Source organism: Canis lupus, chromosome 14 (genome assembly GCF_003254725.2).
Source record: "Canis lupus dingo isolate Sandy chromosome 14, ASM325472v2, whole genome shotgun sequence".
Taxonomy (NCBI): Eukaryota; Metazoa; Chordata; class Mammalia; order Carnivora; family Canidae; genus Canis; species Canis lupus.
In genome coordinates this window covers 37,117,698-37,135,142 of record NC_064256.1, presented here as the reverse complement: position 1 = coordinate 37,135,142, position 17,445 = coordinate 37,117,698, and the positions used below count along the sequence as shown (strand labels likewise).

Here is a 17,445-nt window from a genome sequence, read left to right as displayed (position 1 = left end):
AGAATTATTTGAAACAGCTCCAAGAGTTGTAATTGATAAGTAGCTATATATCAGTCTTTTGATAAAGGTACTTTAGGATTCAATTTTCACGGATTTAGTTCCATTTAGTTCCATCATGACTTGGAAAATAAAGAATCATGATTTGACAAGCAGAGTCCCAGAGAGTGAAAGAGTAGGAGACTGTATTTTGTCTGGTCCCAGGAATTCAGCTAGATAGCTATCAAATTATTCTGAACACCTGCAAACTCAACGGGAGATCTAAGAAAAAAATTGCTGCAATTCTACAAATAGGAAGGCATCCACTTTCTGCAAAGTCTCTTTTCATTTGTTTAGTGTATATTTCTCTGGGGTCGCTGTTGCCATTTTAGTATTTTGTTCTCTTGTTCATCTATTCTTCTCTAGACAGAATGACAGGACAGAAACACTCCCCTCAAAAAACAGAATAAGAGGCAGTACTGACTGAAGGAACTAATCAGTATGGACATAAGATATCAGAAGTAGAGTTCAGAATAACGATTATAACAATTATTTCTTCAAGCTGGGCTTGAAAAAAGCATAGAAAACACTAGAGAATTCGTTTCTGGAGAAATAAAAGAACTAAAATCTAATTAAAGTGAAATCAAAAAGGCTATTAATGAGATGCAATAAAAATGGAGGCTCCACCTACTAGGATAAATGAGGCAGGAGAGAGAATTAGTGATAAAGACAAAATGATGGAGAATAAAGAAGCTGAGAAAAAGAGAGATAAACAACTACTGGATCATGAGGGGAGATTTTTAGAGATAAGTGACACCATAAAGCAAAACAATATTAGAATAATTCGGACCCCAGAAGAAGAGGAAAGGAAGGAGGGGAGAAGGTATACTAGCCCAATTTATAGCTGAGAACTTCCCTAATCTGATGAAGGAAACAGGCATTTAAGTCCAGGAGACACAGAGAACCCCCACTTCAAAATCCATAAAAATAAGTTAACGCGGGACACCTGGGTGACTCGGCAGTTGGGCGCCTGCCTTTGGCCCAGGTCGTGATCCTGGGATCCAGGATTGAGTCCAGCATCGGGCTCCCTGTGAGGAGCCTGCTTCTCCCTCTGCCAATGTCTCTGCCTCTCTCTCTATCTCTCATGAATAAATAAATAAATCTTAAAAAAAAATAGGTCAATGCTTCAACATATGATAGTGAAACCCACAAATCTCAGAGACAAAGAGAAAATCCTAAAAGCAGCTCTGGACAAGAGGTCCATAATCTACAAGGGTAGAAACAGTAAACTGGCAAGAGATCTATCCACAGAGATCTGGCAGGCCAGAAAGGACTGACATGATAGATTCAGGGTGCTAAATGAGAAAAACATGCAGCTAATATACTTTATCCAGCAATGCTATCATTCAAAATAGAAGGAGAAATAAAAAGCTTCCAGGACAAACAGAATCTGAAAGAATTTTGTGATCACTAAACCAGCCCTACCAGAAATATTAAAGGGGGTCCTTTAAGCAAACAGAGAGCCCAAAAGGAACATAGACCAGAAAGGAACAGACACAATATACAAAAACAATGACTTTACAGGTAATACAATGGCACTAAATTCATATCTTTCAGTAGTTACTCTGAATGTAAATGGGCAAAGACACAGGGTGTAAGATTAGATAAAAAAAAAAAAAAAAGCAAAAGCAAGACCCAGGGGCACCTGGATGGCTCAGTCAGTTAAGTGTCTACCTTCAGCTATGTCATGATCCCAGGATCTTGGAATCAAACCCCATATCAGGCTCCCTTCTCCCTCTGCCCCTCTCCTGGCTCATGCTTTCTCTCTCTCTCTCAAATATATAAATAAAATATTTTTTAAAAAGTCAAGACCCATCAATATGCTGACTGCAAGATACTCATTTTAGACCCAAAGACACCTCCAGAGTGAAAGTGAGGGGGTGGAAAACCACACATTATGCTAATGGACATCAAAAGAAAGCTGAGGTAGCAATCCTTATATCAGACAAATTACATTTTATTTTTAAAGATTTTCATTTATTTATTCGTGAGAGACACAGAGAGAAAGAGAGGCAGAGACACAGGCAGAGGGAGAAGCAGGCTCCATGCAGGGAGCCCAACACAGGACTCGATCCCGGGTCTCCAGGATCACACCCTGGGCCGAAGGCGGTGCTAAACCACCGAGCCACCAGGGATGCCTGACAAATTAGATTTTAAACCAAAGACTGTAATAAAAGATGATGAAGGACACTATATCATAATTTATGGGCCTATCCAATAAGATCTAACAATTATAAATATTTATGCTTAACACGGGAGCACCAATTATATAAACCAATTAATAACAAAATTAAAGAAACACATTAATAATAATACAGTTATAGCAGGGGACTTTAACACCCCCCTTACTCCAATGGACTGATCATCTACACATAAGATCAACAAGGAAACAAGGACATTGAATGACACCCTGAACCAGATGGACTTCAAATATATTCAGAGCATTATATCTTTTTTTTTTTTAATATTTTATTTACTTATTCAGGAGAGACACACACACACACAGAGAGAGAGAGAGAGAGAAAGACAGGCAGAGGGAGAAGCAGGCTCCATGCAGGGAGCCCAACGCTGGACTGGATCCTGGGTCTCCAGAATCATGCTCTGGGTCAAAAGCAGTGTGTTTATGCTGAGCCACTCGGGCTGTCCCCAGAGCATTCCATTCTAATGCAACAGAATACACATTCTTCTCAAGGGCACATGGTACATTCTCCAGAATAGATCACATACTGGGTCACAAATCAAGTCTCAACCAGTACCAAAAGATTAGGATCATTCCCTGCATATTTTCAAACCAAAATGCTTTGAAACTGGAACTCAATCACAATACATGGAGGTTAAAGAGCATCCTACCAAAGAATGAATAGGTCAATCAGGAAATTAAAGAATTTACAAAGTTCATGGAAATAAATGAAAATGAAAACGCAACTGTTCAAAACCTTTGGGATACAGCAACGGTGGTTCTAAGAGAGAAGTATATAGCAATATAAGCCTTTCTCAAAAACCAAGAAAGGTCTCAAATGCAGAACCTAACCTTACACCTAAAGGAGCTGGAGAAATAACAGCAAATAAAGCCTAAACCCAGCAGGAGAAGAGAATTAATAAGGATTAGAGAAGAAATCAATGAAATAGAAACCAAAAGAATAGTACAACTGATCAATGAAACTAGGAGCTGGTTCTTTGAAAGAATTAATAAGATAGAAAAACCCCTTGCCAGACTTATAAAAGTAAAAGAGAAAGGACCCAAATAAATAAAATCATGAATGAAAGAAGAGAGATCACAATCAACATCAAAGAAATACAAACAATTATAAGAACATATTATGAGAAACCACATGCCAACAAATTAGGCAATCGGGAAGAAATTGATGCACTTCTAGAGACTATATACAAACTACCAAAGCTGAAACAGGAAGAAATAGAAAACCTGAACAGAGCCATAACCAGCAAGGAAATTGAAGCAGTAATCAAAAATATCCCAACAAGAGTCTAGGGCCAGATGGCTTCCCAGGGGAATTCTACCAAACATCGAAGAAGAATTAATACCTATTCTTCTGAAGCTGTTTCAAATAATAGAAAACGAAAGAAAACTTCCAAATTCATGAGGCCAGCATTACCTTGATCCCAAAACCAAAGACACCACCAAAAAGAATTACAGATCAATATCCCTGATGAACATGGATATAAAAATTCTCACCAAGATACTAGCCAATAGGATCCAACAGCACATTAAAAGGATCATTCACCAAGACCAAGTGGGATTTATTCCTGGGCTGCAAGAGTGGTTCAACATCTGCAAATCAATGTGATATACTACATTAATAAAAGAAAGGACAAGAACCATATGATCCTCTCAACAGATGCAGAAAAAGCATTTGACAAAGTACAAACCTTTCTTGATTAAAACTCTCACAGTGTAAGGATAGAGGGAACATACTTCAATATCATGAAAGCTATATACGAAAAGATAATATCATTCTCATTGGGGAAAGACTGAGAGCTTTTCCCCTAAGGTCAGGAACATGACAGGGCTGTCCACTCTCACCACTGTTGTTCAACATAGTACTAGAAATCCTAGCCTCAACAATCAGACAACAAATAGAAATAAATCAGCAAAGAAGTCAGACTCTCTTTGCAGATGACATCATACTGTATGTGGAAAACCCAAAAGACTCCACCTGAAAATTGCTAGAACTTATACAGGAATTCAGCAGTGGCAGGATATAAAATCAATGCACAGAAATCAGTTGCATTTTATATACTAACAATGAGACAAAAGAAAGAGAAATTAAGGAGTAGATCCCATTTATAATTGTACCCAAAACCATAAGATACCTAGGAATAAACCTAACCAAAGAGGCAAAGGATCTGTATCCAGAAAACTATAGATCACTCATCAAAGAAACTGAGGAAGACACAAAGAGATGGAAAAACATTTCATGCTCATGGATTAAAAGAACAAATATTGTTACAACGTCTATGTTACCTAGAGCAATCTACACATTCAATGCAATTCCTATCAAAATACCTTCAACTTTTTTCACAGAGCTGTAACAAACAATCCTGAAATTTGTGTGGAACCAGAAAAGACCCCAAATAGACAAAGGAATGTTGAAAAAGAAAAACCAAAGCCAGTGGCATAATTCCAGACTTCAAACTCTATTACAAAGCTGTAATCATCAAGACAGTATGGAACTGGCACAAAAACAGAAACACAGATCAACAGAACAGAATAGAGAACCCAGAAATGGACCCTCAACTCTAGAGTCAACTTATCTTCGACAAAGTAGGAAAGAATATCCAAAGAAAAAAAGACAGTCTCTTCAACAAATGGTGTTGGGAAAATTGGACAGCCACAGGCAGAAAAATGAAACTGGACCTCACACCATACACAAAAATAGACTCAAAATGTATAAAAGACCTAAATGTGAGACAGGAAGCCATCAAAATCCTACAGAACACAGGCAGCAACCTCTGTGACCTCAGCCAGAACAACTGCTTGCTAGACACATCTCCAAAGGCAAAAATTACTACTGGGGCTTCATCAAGATAAAAAGCTTTTGCACAGCAAAGGAAACAGTTTACAAAATCAAAAGACAACAGACAGAATGGGAGGAAGTATTCGCAAATGTCTTAAAGGGCTAGTATCCAAAATCTATAAAGAACTTACAAATTCAACACCCAAAGAACAAATAATCCAGTCAAGAAGAAATAGGCAGAATATACGGACAGATATTTCTCCAAAAAAGACATACAAATGGCCAACAGACACATGAAAAAATGCTCACTCAAAATCATTGGCAACAGGGAGATACAAATCAAAATCACAATGAGATACCACCTCACATGGGTTCAAATAGCTACAATTAACAAGTTGGGAAACAACAGATGTTGACAAGGATGTGGAGAAAGGGGAATCCTCTTATACTGTTGGCGGGAAAGCAAGCTGGTGCAGCCAATCTGGAAAACTGTGTGGAGGTTCCTCAAAAAGCTGAAAATAGAGCTACCCTATGACCCAGCAATTGCACTACTGGGTATTTACCCCCAAAGATACAAATGTAATGATCGGAAGGGGCAGCAATGTCCACAACAGCCAAACTATGGAAAGAGCCTAGATGTCTACTGACAGATGAATGGATAAAGAAGATGCAGTATACACGCATGCACACACACACTGGAATATTACTCAGCCGTCAGAAAATGAAATCTTGTCATTTGCAATGACACAGATGGAACTAAAGGGTACAACATTAAGTAAAATAAGTCAGTCAAAGAAAGACAATTATATGATCTCACTCATATGTGGAGTTTAAGAAACAAAACGAGAAAAAAAAAAAAAGAAACAAAACGAGGATCATAGGGGAAGGGAGGGAAAAATAAAACAAGACAAAATCAGAGAAGGAGACAAACCATAAGAGACTCTTAACTATAGGAAACAAATTGAGGATTGCTGGAGGGTAGGGAGTGGGGGGATAGGGTAACTGGGTGATGGACGTTAAGGATGCCATGGGATATAATGAGCACTAGGTTTGTTTTGTTTTAAGATTTTACTTATTTATTCATGAGAGACACAGATGCAGGAACATAGGCAGAGGGAGAAGCAGACTCCCTGTAGAGAGCCCAATGTGGGACTCGATCCCGGGACCCTAGGATCATGCCCTGAGCCCAAGGCAGATGCTCAACCACTGAGCCACCCACATGCCCCAAGCACTGGGTATTATATAAGACTGATGAATCCCTGAATTACTTCTGAACCTAATAATACACTAAATTGAGTTTAAATTTTAAAAAAATTTTAAATAAATTTTAAAAAATCAAATCAAATCATGACTTGATGGTTACAAACAAAATATATCCTTCACAAGTAGCAGGGTTTACTTAAGATGTATATTTAACATGGATACATCTTAGAAATACAAACTTTTAAGAAAGTTAAACTTTCATCTCTAGTAAATACTTTTCTCAAAACATAATTACTAAAAAAAAAAAAAAAAACATAATTACTTTTGCAGGCGGACAGGGAAAAACAAAAACCTAATACACTAACAGTTTATCTACGTAGAGGTAATGCATTCTTTTGAAAGAATGTTCATTTTATTCAAATTAGCATATTAAAGTAATTGAAATAGAAAAAGTCTTAGTTCTATACTTGATTATTCTTTGACATCTACAGAGAGGTTAAGTAAGTGACCATTTTTAGTAGTTCCAAAAAATTCTATTCTAGAGGAACCTGGGTGGCTCAGTCAGCTAAGTGTCCAACTCTTGATTTTGGCTCAGATGACCTGATGATCATGACGATCTCAAGGTTATGAGATCAAGCCCCAGATTAGGCTCCCAGCTCAGTTAGGAAGTCTGCTTGAGATTCTTTAAATAAATAAAAAAGAAAAAAAAAGTCTATTCTTTTCAAAATATATAGTAATTTTCTATTTGTTCCCAATATTATTTCAGTATTAAACTTTTTTGTAACAATGATGAAATGTAAAATAAACCTTGTACTATGATTACATCACTGGTAACATCATGCAACACACTAAATGAGTGAATAGATATGAGAACCATAATTGATAATATTTATATGGCATTAAGGCCACCTCTATTAGATAAATATTAGGCCAAGGGTAAAAATAAAATAGACTTTCTGCAATTCTTATTTTTTCTTCTACTAATTTTCATGAAATTTATATTTGCAAGGTATCTGCATAAAGGTGTAATATATCATCTGGTAGAAAAAGTGAAAAAGTGATATAACAGGTATTATTAGAGTTATAGCAGTTGAAAAGTCTGAAAACATTCTGGCTATATTGCTAAGGTATAATTATGTTTTAAAAATTGATATATTTTGGTTTTAGGAATTTCATAACAGGAACAGTATATCCTTATTGGAAGCAGCTGACTTGGTGGAGACCACTCGGGATGTTGTAGGTGATATGTGGAGACAAACATAGCATGATCATTATCCCGAGTCATGAATGTTACATCTCTTAGATATCATAAGTACTGGTAAAAAACAAACAAAACAAACAAACAAAAAAAAAACTTTTGAGATTTGGGGGAAAATAAATAAAGTGCCCACTGAGGTCCCGGCACATGTATGAAAGAAATCCATACCAGGGACATCATCTGGAAAAATTTCAGAACAGTATTATGGGATAAAGATCACACAAACTTCCAAAAAGTAAGTCATATAAAGGATGAAGAATCAGAACAGCATTAGAGTCTCAAAAAGAGCACCAGAAGCTAAGGAGGAAAAAAAAGAAAAAAGCCTTTAAAAATCCAAGGGCGGGGATCCCTGGGTGGCTCAGCAGTTTAGCGCCTGCCTTGGGCCCAGGGCGCGATCCTGGAGTCCGGGGATCGAGTTCCGCGTCGGGCTCCCGGCATGGAGCCTGCTTCTCCCTCCTCCTGTGTCTCTGCCTCTCTCTCTCTATGTCTATCATAAATAAATAAATAAATAAATAAATAAATAAATAAATACATCTTAAAAAAAATAAAAATCCAAGGGGAAACTATCTCCAAACTAGGATTCTATACTCGGTCAAATTTTCAATTAAGCATGAAGATAGAAGGATAAAAAGATCTTTTCAGATATACAAGGAATCAAAACTTTGACTTCCTTTATACCTTTCTGAGGAAACTACAAGGATCTGTACCTCTAAAATGTGGGAGTCACTAATAAAGAAGAAGCCACAGGATTCTAGGGAATAGGAGATCCAAAAACAAGAAAGGTAAAGGGAGGTCCAGGATGATTGTGGAGTAAGATCCCGGAATAATTCATCTCCACAAGCCTAGAGAAGAAATAGTCCAAACAAGAACAGAACAGAAGGCTCTAGGAAAGATTTCAAGATAAAGAATGTGATGAAATAGCTAATGTGTCTGAATATACTGGGAGAAGACTGAACTGTGGGAAGTTAGGGTAGAAAACTAGGCAAAGAAACAAAAATCAGTACTTACTAATTCTAGAGGGGAAAATAAAGTTATACATGAAAAGAAAAGTAATAATGTATTACATGGCTCAGTAATGAACATAATTAATACTAACAATGCAAATACTGAATATTGTTCTAACAAAATTATTATGGGAAGATGGCAGGACTAGAAGGACGTGTGTGTGAAAGCAGCCTCAGGTGGGTGGGATACAATTTTGGATTAAAAAAAAAAAAAAAAAAAGCTGGGCAGCCCCAGTGGCGCAGCAGTTTAGCGCCGCCTGCAGCCCAGGGCATGATCCTGGAGACCCTGGATCGAGTCCCACGTCAGGCTCTCTGTATGATGCCTGCTTCTCCCTCTGCCTGTGTCTCTGCCTCTCTCTCTCTCTCTCTCTCTCTCTCTCTGTCTCTATGAATAAATAAACAAAATCTTTAAAAAAAAAAAAAAAAAGCTGAACCCTCACCCTGCACAGTGGGGAAATAATTGAAAAATCAAGAAGCAGCTCATATAGCATGTTATTTAGAGATATAAATAAGTCAAATTAAATAATTTTAAATGACTGGCTCTAAGGAATGGGAAATTTAAGGACTGTTGGGGATGGGAAGAACTACCCTTTTAAATTACCAGACTCAACACATTTTTAGTCTTTAAATACGTACATGTATAACAAAAAAAAAAAAAAAAAAAAAACAAAACACTGAAATAGAGAAAATGCCCACACACTCATATACAAAGTGTTCTCTTGTCTCTCTCTCTTTTTTTTTTTTTTTTTAAGTCTTGAAGGCAAGAAAGAACTTCATAACATGCATAGAGACCTTAAAACACAGCAGGAAGGGGCTCCTGGGTGGCTCAGTCAGTTAAGCATCTGCCTTTGGCTCAGGGTCCTGGGATCAAGCCCTGTGTGGGGCTCCCTGCTCAGCAGGGAGTCTGTTTCTCCCTCTTCCTTTAACCCTTACCCTTACTCATGCACGCATTCTCTCTCTCTCAAATAAATAAATAAAATCTTTAAAAAAAAAACCCCAAAATACAAAAAATACACAGCAGGAAAAAACACAGCAGGAACTCATGATGTGAAGGGGAGAATGGCAACTAAACAATGTTTAAGAAACAAATCAACTAAATGTTGATACAGGTAAATGTTGCTTCTTAAGAACTGATAAATGTTATATAATTGCTGGTCTATATTGGCACAATTCGAAAAACGTAAATAACAGCTAGGTTTTTTTAAGATTTTATTTGTTTATTTGACAGAAAGAGAGCATAAGTAGGGAGAGTGGCAGGAAGAGGGAGAGTTGGAGAAGCAAGCTCCCTGCTGAGCAAGGAGCTTGATTCGGGGCTTGATCCCAGGACCCTAGGATCACGACCTGAGCCAAAGGCAAGCACTTAACCAACTGAGCCACCCAGGCACCCCTGAACTAGCTATTATTATAATGCCTTTATAATTGCATACTAAAAGGTCATTTTTTGAGAGATACATATGGAAATATCTAGCAGTGAAATGTCACAATTTCTACTATTTAACTGGTCTTTAAAAATTAGACAAAACAAATTTTGTAACATGTTAATAATTGTTAAATCTAGGCAACAGATATATGGGTATTTATCATAGTTTCTATTTTTCCATACATTTTAAACTTTTCATAATAAAAAGTCAAGAAAAATTTGCTTTGGAAAGACCTATGCATGAAGTAACGAACTAGATTTCCTTCCATAACTATCTTTAAATGGGGTAGGTTGATGAGGAGAAAATCAGGAAGATTCTATGGTTATCTTACCATATCCTGCCATAGAAGCACCATTCTCAGCATCCACTGTGTTCTTATTTTCCTCTGCTAGAGCTTTAACATATCTTTTGCTCAAGTCTAGTATTTGTTCACGTAACTTGACACTGCTTTGATGTCTTGGTTGTTGAAAAGTATAGTGCAGTAACATCAATCCCCAAATGAGTCCGAATACAAGCAACAGTAAACTCAATTTCTGGGACATGGTTTTTCTTGAGATTGTAAAAATCATTTCTGATGAAGCAAACACACTCAACTGAAGAACGATGACTAGATGTATGCCGTCAATCAAGACTTTTGAAAAAAAAATCTCCTTCTCTAATATTGTATATTCTTCATCTTCAGCAAGTTTGCTCCAACTCTCAATTAACTCTGTAAAATTGAGGAGAGAAAAGGTAATTAGTCCTAACCTATACTAGTAACAGGACAATGACAAACTTAAGAAGATAGTCTATAAATCATTGTGATTTGAAACTGTATGATCTTCTTTGACAACTTGCTCTCCAGCACTATGCAAGCTTCTAGGTCTTTTATTAGTTTCATTTACATTGCTCTTCAACAATTTAAACTAGACATAAACGCCAATGAATTGAAGTGTGACCGTGGTCACAAAACTCTTTGAATGACTTGTCATTTGTAACTAAATCTTATTTGTAATAAGATTTATAGGAGTCTATTCAAATACAGGTTTCCAACCTAAATGTCTAAAACCTATTCCTCTTCCTCCTCTTCCTTTAAAAAAAAAAGGAGATACCAAAGTGAAAGTTAGAATATGAGGAAAGGTGAAATAGTCTGGGAAATCAAAATCCCACAATATAATTAAGTGTGACAATATTTGGAAATGTCACTAGATAATATTACTAATGGCAACAAGATCATCTCGAGCATCCAACCTAAAATGAGAAGTTACAGTCTCTAAGCTTATACTTCTAAATTTATGCCAGACATAATGAGAAGTGCTAAAACAGTTCAAAAAATTTCCCTGTATTTCCAAATCTGCAATTCTAAATTTTAAATGATACCAGAATGTACTTTTATAATTTAAAGAAAAATTGAAAGATTATACTTAAAAAAAAAAGATAAAGGTGATGACAATCATGAAATCTAGAAAGACCTAGACAGTAATGTATATGGATCACTAAAGTGTCCAGCAAAGAAAACTCTTCAATTATACCCAATGGAGTTAAATTCTTTATGTAGAAATACATCCAGAGTCAAAAATTGCATTTCATAGCTTAATAAAAATAATCCTTAAAATTTTTTTAACTTCCTGCAGTATGAGCAAATTAAAGATATACTGATTTTAATCTGCTTAATAGGGTATAATCACATAGCCAAACTAGTAAAATCTAGTTTGAGGATAAGACCAGAAATGAATAAAGGCTAACTGTGCAGAGCATTTAATCACTTTTAACAGATGTTTACTGAGCTGACATATAAGCTAAGCAAGAGAGAAACTAGGGTTCCATGGTCTAAAATTCTGCTTTATAGCACAGGTGCTTTTAAATCTTTTTTTAAACAAAAAATAAAGAGTATCTTTTAATATCTTACGTGAAAAATCAAAATACAAAATTTTGTAATGAAACTTCTCTAGATGTGTTGAGATATGTGTAAACAGGGGATCTTCTACCCTGGCAATTCACTTGTCCAGTTTAGAAAAGTCCCTCTCTTTCTTCCACCTACCCTGCCATCCAGTCCCTGATATACTAGTAATAAATTCTGGGTCTCAGAGGTTTGAAGAACACCCATCTACTCTTGTTGAAGTGCGCCCATCCTCACTACACTAACGGAATATATTAATTACTATAATAAAGTAATAACTATATTAAAAAATAAGAATTAACTGCCTTTTCAATTTTTCTTCTACTTCTACTTATTTCTTTAGTTACCATACAATGAATGATGTTATTGAAATACTACTATTAATATCAATACTGTATTACTGAACTTTACTTAACAAAGTCAAGTAAACATAACCTAGTATTTTTTCTACAGATATTTTGAGTTCAGAAAATGGAAGTCTGGAAGCCCAAGAAAATTTTAAAAGAGTTATTTTGCATAAGTATATTAAATATATTTTTCCTTTAGAAATACTTTACTGGCTCCTATGTCTTTTCAAGTCTGACCTGTGTGCTACATGATCTGACCTAGCGCCCAGTAGATGGACCAACGGGGTATCTGCCCTGAAGCTGTCACAACAGAGTTCTATAGCTGGCATGACAACAAAACCAGAATAGTGACATTAAGAACACAGACTCCTAGGTATTTTGGCAAATAAAGGTTAAAATCATGGCCTGGAAAGTTTTAGGTCACTATATATATTCAAGGCCAAAACCAGAGGCAAAGAGAGTACTTTAGTTAAATAACAGCCTTACTACAATCACTTACTTCGCACCAGATTCTGGCTTAAGCTCCTTATATGAATTAACTCATTAAATCTTCACAACTCCCACATTAATAGTGTTTTCACTCAACAAGTGAAAAAAACTGAGGCAAAGAAGTTAATTTGTCCAAGGTCATACAACTGGATAGTGGTAGAGATAGGATTCAAAGCTCAAACCCTGAACCTCTGCTCCTCTTTTGTAGCAATAGCAAAAAAACAGAAACAGCAGAAACTATAGCCATAAACAACTACTGAGTTCTTATCAAATGAAGGAAATACTTCACAACAGCTATTTCATTCACTATTTGCAATGACCTCAAAACCTGGAAAAACCTGCCTAAGAGTTTTACCTAGGCCATGGACCTCACTTGCCTGAACTCTGGCAAGAGCTACAAGCCCACAAGCTCGGAATCTATAACTCCATTCAGGGTCTGCCTATTTCTTTAGAAAAGGTCCTTAAACCCAGCCCTACTAGAATTCATAGGTTTTACAAAACTCCAAATGACAAACCCCCAGACTGTAATGGCTTTAGACAGAGAACAAGAGATCCAGGAAGGGAGGTGGGTTGAGACAGGGAGTGTTTCTCAGGGTGGGAGGCCTAAAAATAAGTAACGAGCCCCTTATTGCTCTATATTAACTATATACTAGCTGACTATTAAATTCAGAAAAGAGGCCTACATGAAAGGTTTTCATAGAGGTGCCCACGTGGCTCAGTTGGTTAAATGTCTGCCCTCAGCTCAGGTCACCATACCAGGGTACTGGGATCAAGCCCCATGTTGGGCTCCCTGCTCTGCTTGGAGCCTGCTTCTCCCTCCACCCTCTCTCTCTCAAATAAATAAATAAAATCTTAAAAAAAAAAAAAAAAAAAAAAAACAAAGGTCTTCATAGCCTTGACTCAAAATCAAGAGTCAGATGTTTAACTGACTGAGCCACCCAGGTACCCCAAGAAATTAAGCGTTTAACAGGAAAAGGGTTTGTTTTTGAGAATAGCAAAGAAGTGAGAAGTTGGGAGCCATTATCCCTCTCTATACTAGGGAACTATAAAAGGACACCAAGGAATAAAGTGAGCTACTAAGGAGAAAAGGCACCCTGGAGCCTTCTCCAAGTTAAAAAGATGGCCTGGAGCCAGCAGCTAATACCTGACAAAGGGCTGAGCAGTTCAAAGGCCCATGAGGGTTCTCTGAAGCAATCCAAGAGGGTCTGAAAACTATTATAAAGGTTCATTTCCACAAGTAATTCCAAGCAAGACCAGCAGAGGTGACTAAGATTCCCAAAAGGATATAAACATGCCTTTGGCATCTTCTCAGAATGCTTCACATTAAACTCACCTGAAGAGTTTTTTTTTTTTTTAATCCCCATGCCAGGTCATACCCCATACCAATTAAATTAGCATGTCTAGGGAGAGGGAGCCAGGAATCCATCTTGTTATGCTTTTGTTTTGTTTTGTTTTGTTTTGTTTTGTTTTGTTTTTAAGAGCCCTAAGTTAGGGGCCCCTGGGTGGCTCAGGTCATGACCCCAGAGCCCCACGTGGGCTTCCTATTCAATGGGGAGCATGCTTCTCCCTCTCCCGCTCTCTCATGCTCACTCTCTCTCTCTCACATAAATAAATAAATAATAATAAATACCTTTAAAATGCACCCTAGGTTATTTTAATGTGCAGCAAAAAATGGGAACCCCTCGCCAAATCTCAAATTTCTTCATGAAGCAGCAATGAGAGTTACTGGTAGGACCACTAAATTCAATGGTACAAGTCAGTGCATCAGGAGTGACAGAGGCTTCTTACCTGGACCTACCTATAATGACCCTAAAGGGAAGGAAAAAGGAGCAGGAAAAAACAGTATCTTTGCCATAACCCAAGTCATTCCTGCCAGGGTAAGTAAGCTAAGCCCTACATTTACTAGACAGAAGTAGAAGGAGAGTGAAAACAATTTCTTCTGGAATCACTTTAGTCCCTGCGATCAATATGAATATATTGTTGTGTTCCCTGAAAGATATTTTGTTATGCCACATAGAAAGAAAAAGGCAGACAAGATTTTAATTGTTTAGCAACTAAAGGCAAGTTATTTTAGTATTTTTAAAGAGAAATTATTCTTAGACTCAATCTCTACAAAAGAAAAAGAAAAAAAAAGGGAGGGTTTAATATCTCCTTTCTGTGCAACATTCAAAGCTGCAAGTGAGAGAGGAACTTGTACTCTGAACTTCCCATTTTTTCCTTCAGTTTCAAGTACTGGTTCAAGCTCCTGGAAGGCCACCTAGGTCATCACAAGGGAAATAACAACTAGACCTAAAAGATCTTACTGGTCCAAGCTCCTGGAAGGCCACCTAGGTCATCACAAGGGAAATAACAACTAGACCTAAAAGATCTGCATTGTCGCCCATGGCTTATGGCTACAATCGAGCACAGTATTTATTAGAGTCCTTGCTCGACCAAAATAGTGTACAATCTGAAAACTTTTAATCCCAATTTCTAGACCACCATATTAACTGTCTATTACTGACTAAAAAGTCAAACTTCAAATTTGGCCCAAGTAGTTTTTAAAGGCCAAAATCAAATCATCGATACCTTCATCATCGTTACTTTGACCTAAGATACACTCTTAAATATATACATTTTTAACGATTTATTTATTTGACAGAGAGAGCGCACGCACAAGCAGGGAGAGTGGCAGAGAGAGAGGGAGAAGCCAGCTCCCTGCTTAAATGACTGAGCCACACAGTTGCCCCAGACTCCTAAATATATTTAGGATTCCCAGGGGAAAGCTCTCATGCAATGGCAGAAATTACAAATGATATTAATGTATATGGCCCAAAACAGAAGAATGAAGGAGAGGAGACACACTTAAGATGAAGTTATCTATAGAGCACTAGATCTTCTGAAGAGGCAATGGAGTGTGGTCCAAGTATCATCATCTCCAATTGGATTCCTGCAGCTGTTTCAAGTGGTTTCCCAGATTTCTCTCCAACCCCACTTCAAGCCACTGTCCTCAGAGCAGACAAAATATTCTTTTAAAAACAAGCCACACAAAACATGAGAGACACCTAACTCTGGGAAACAAACAAGGGGTAGTGGAAAGGGAGGTGGGCAGGGGGGTTGGGGTGACTTGGTGATGGGCACTGAAGGGGGCACTTGGCGGGATGAACACTGGGTGTTATGTTAAATGTTGGCAAATTGAACTCTAATAAAATAATTTTAAAAATAAAAATAAAAACAAGTCACAGGGGTGTCTGGTGGCTCAGTCACTTAAGCATCTGCCTACAGCTCAGGTCATGATCCCAGGGTCCGGGGATGGAGCCCCCGAGTTGGGCTCCCTGAAGAGCGAGGAGCCTGCTTCTCTGTCTCCTCCCTGCTTGTGCTCTCTGTTGCTATCTCTCTCTCTATCTCTCTCTCTCAAATAAATAAATAAAATATTTTTTAAAATAAATAAAATGGATCCCTGGGTGGCTCAGCGGTTTGGCGCCTGCCTTTGGCCCAGGGCGTGATCCTGGAGACCCAGGATCGAGTCCCATGTCGGGCTCCCTGCATGGAGCCTGCTTCTCCCTCTGCCTGTGTCTCTGCCTCTCTCTCTCTCTCTCTCTCTCTCTGTCTACCATGAATAAATAAATAAAATTTAAATAAATAAATAAATAAATAAATAAATAAATGTCACAATTTCAATAGTCACAATTCCAATGGTTCTCAGAGGAGATATGTAAATGAACAACAAGCACATTGAAAGATGTACAAATTACTAGTCATTAGGGAAATACAAACTAAAGCCACAATGAGATACCACTTCATACCCATTATTAGGATGATAGAAAAGGCATCAGAGTATACCACCCCAAAGTATGTATCCCACTGTGGTTTAAGGATTATTTGGAACTGAAGATAGCTAAGAAACAGTAGACGCAGGAAGCATTCCTTGCCTTGCTCTCCCCATTTCCACCTAAAACCAAGATATGAATTTCCCATCAGAAAGGTGATAACTAAAAAAAAAAAAAAAAAAAGTGACAACTAAAAAATAAATAAATAAATAAAATTAAAAGAAAAAAAGAAAGGTGACAACTGGGGATCCCGGATCCCTGGGTGGCTCAGCGGTTTACTGCTTGCCTTCGGCCCAGGGCATAACCCTGGAGTCCCAGGATTGAATCCCACATCAGGCTCCCTGCATGGAGCCTGCCGCTTCCTCTGCCTGTGTGTGTCTCTGACTCTCTCTGTGTCTCTCATGAATAACTAAATAAAAATCTTAAAAAAAAAAAAGAAGAAGAAAGAGAAAGAAGAAAGAAAGAAAGAAAGAAAGAAAGAAAGAAAGAAAGAAAGAAAGAAAGAAAGAAAGAAAGAAGAAAGAAAAAGAAGAAGAAGAAAGAAGAAGAAGAAGAAAGAAAGAAAGAAAGAAAGAAAGAAAGAAAGAAAGAAAGAAAGAAAGAAAGAAAGAAAGAAAGAAAGAAAGAAAGAAGGAAGACAACTGGGGCACCTAGGTGGCTCAGTGGTTGTGTGTCTGCCTTTGACTCAAGTCATGATCCCAGGTTCTGGGATCGAGTCTCACATCGGGCTCCTGGCCAAGAGGCTGCTTCTCCCTCTGCCTATGTCTCTGCCTCTCTCTCTGTGTCACTCACGAATAAATAAATAAAATCTTTAAGAAAGAAAGAGAGAGAGAGAGAGAGAGAGAAGGAAGGAAGGAAGGAAGGGAGGGAGGGAGGGAGGGAGGGAGGGAGGGAGGGGACAACATTCTCATCATGGTAGACAGGGAGTTGATGTTCAGACAAATCCGTACAAACACATTTTAAACAACCCTTACCTTCCATTAGTTTCCTCCATAAATTACCTTCTCACAATTTACTGCCTCT

At 37.6% G+C, this 17,445-nt stretch overlaps 1 protein-coding gene across 10 annotated transcripts in view; it reads right to left on the bottom strand.

Annotated features, from left to right (window-relative positions):
* Positions 1-17,445, bottom strand: part of CCDC126 (coiled-coil domain containing 126) — a 105,436-nt gene that overhangs the window by 20,286 nt on the left and 67,705 nt on the right. For 9 of the 10 annotated variants that reach the window (XM_025464379.3, XM_049093714.1, XM_025464377.3 and 6 more), the window contains one exon: positions 10,230-10,607. In XM_025464379.3, the coding sequence (XP_025320164.1) occupies positions 10,230-10,467 (238 nt within the window). In that variant the 5' untranslated portion in view covers positions 10,468-10,607. Of the gene's footprint in view, positions 1-10,229; positions 10,608-12,361; positions 12,444-17,445 lie in introns of those variants that run through there. The other variant, XM_025464381.3, reaches the window with a different exon arrangement.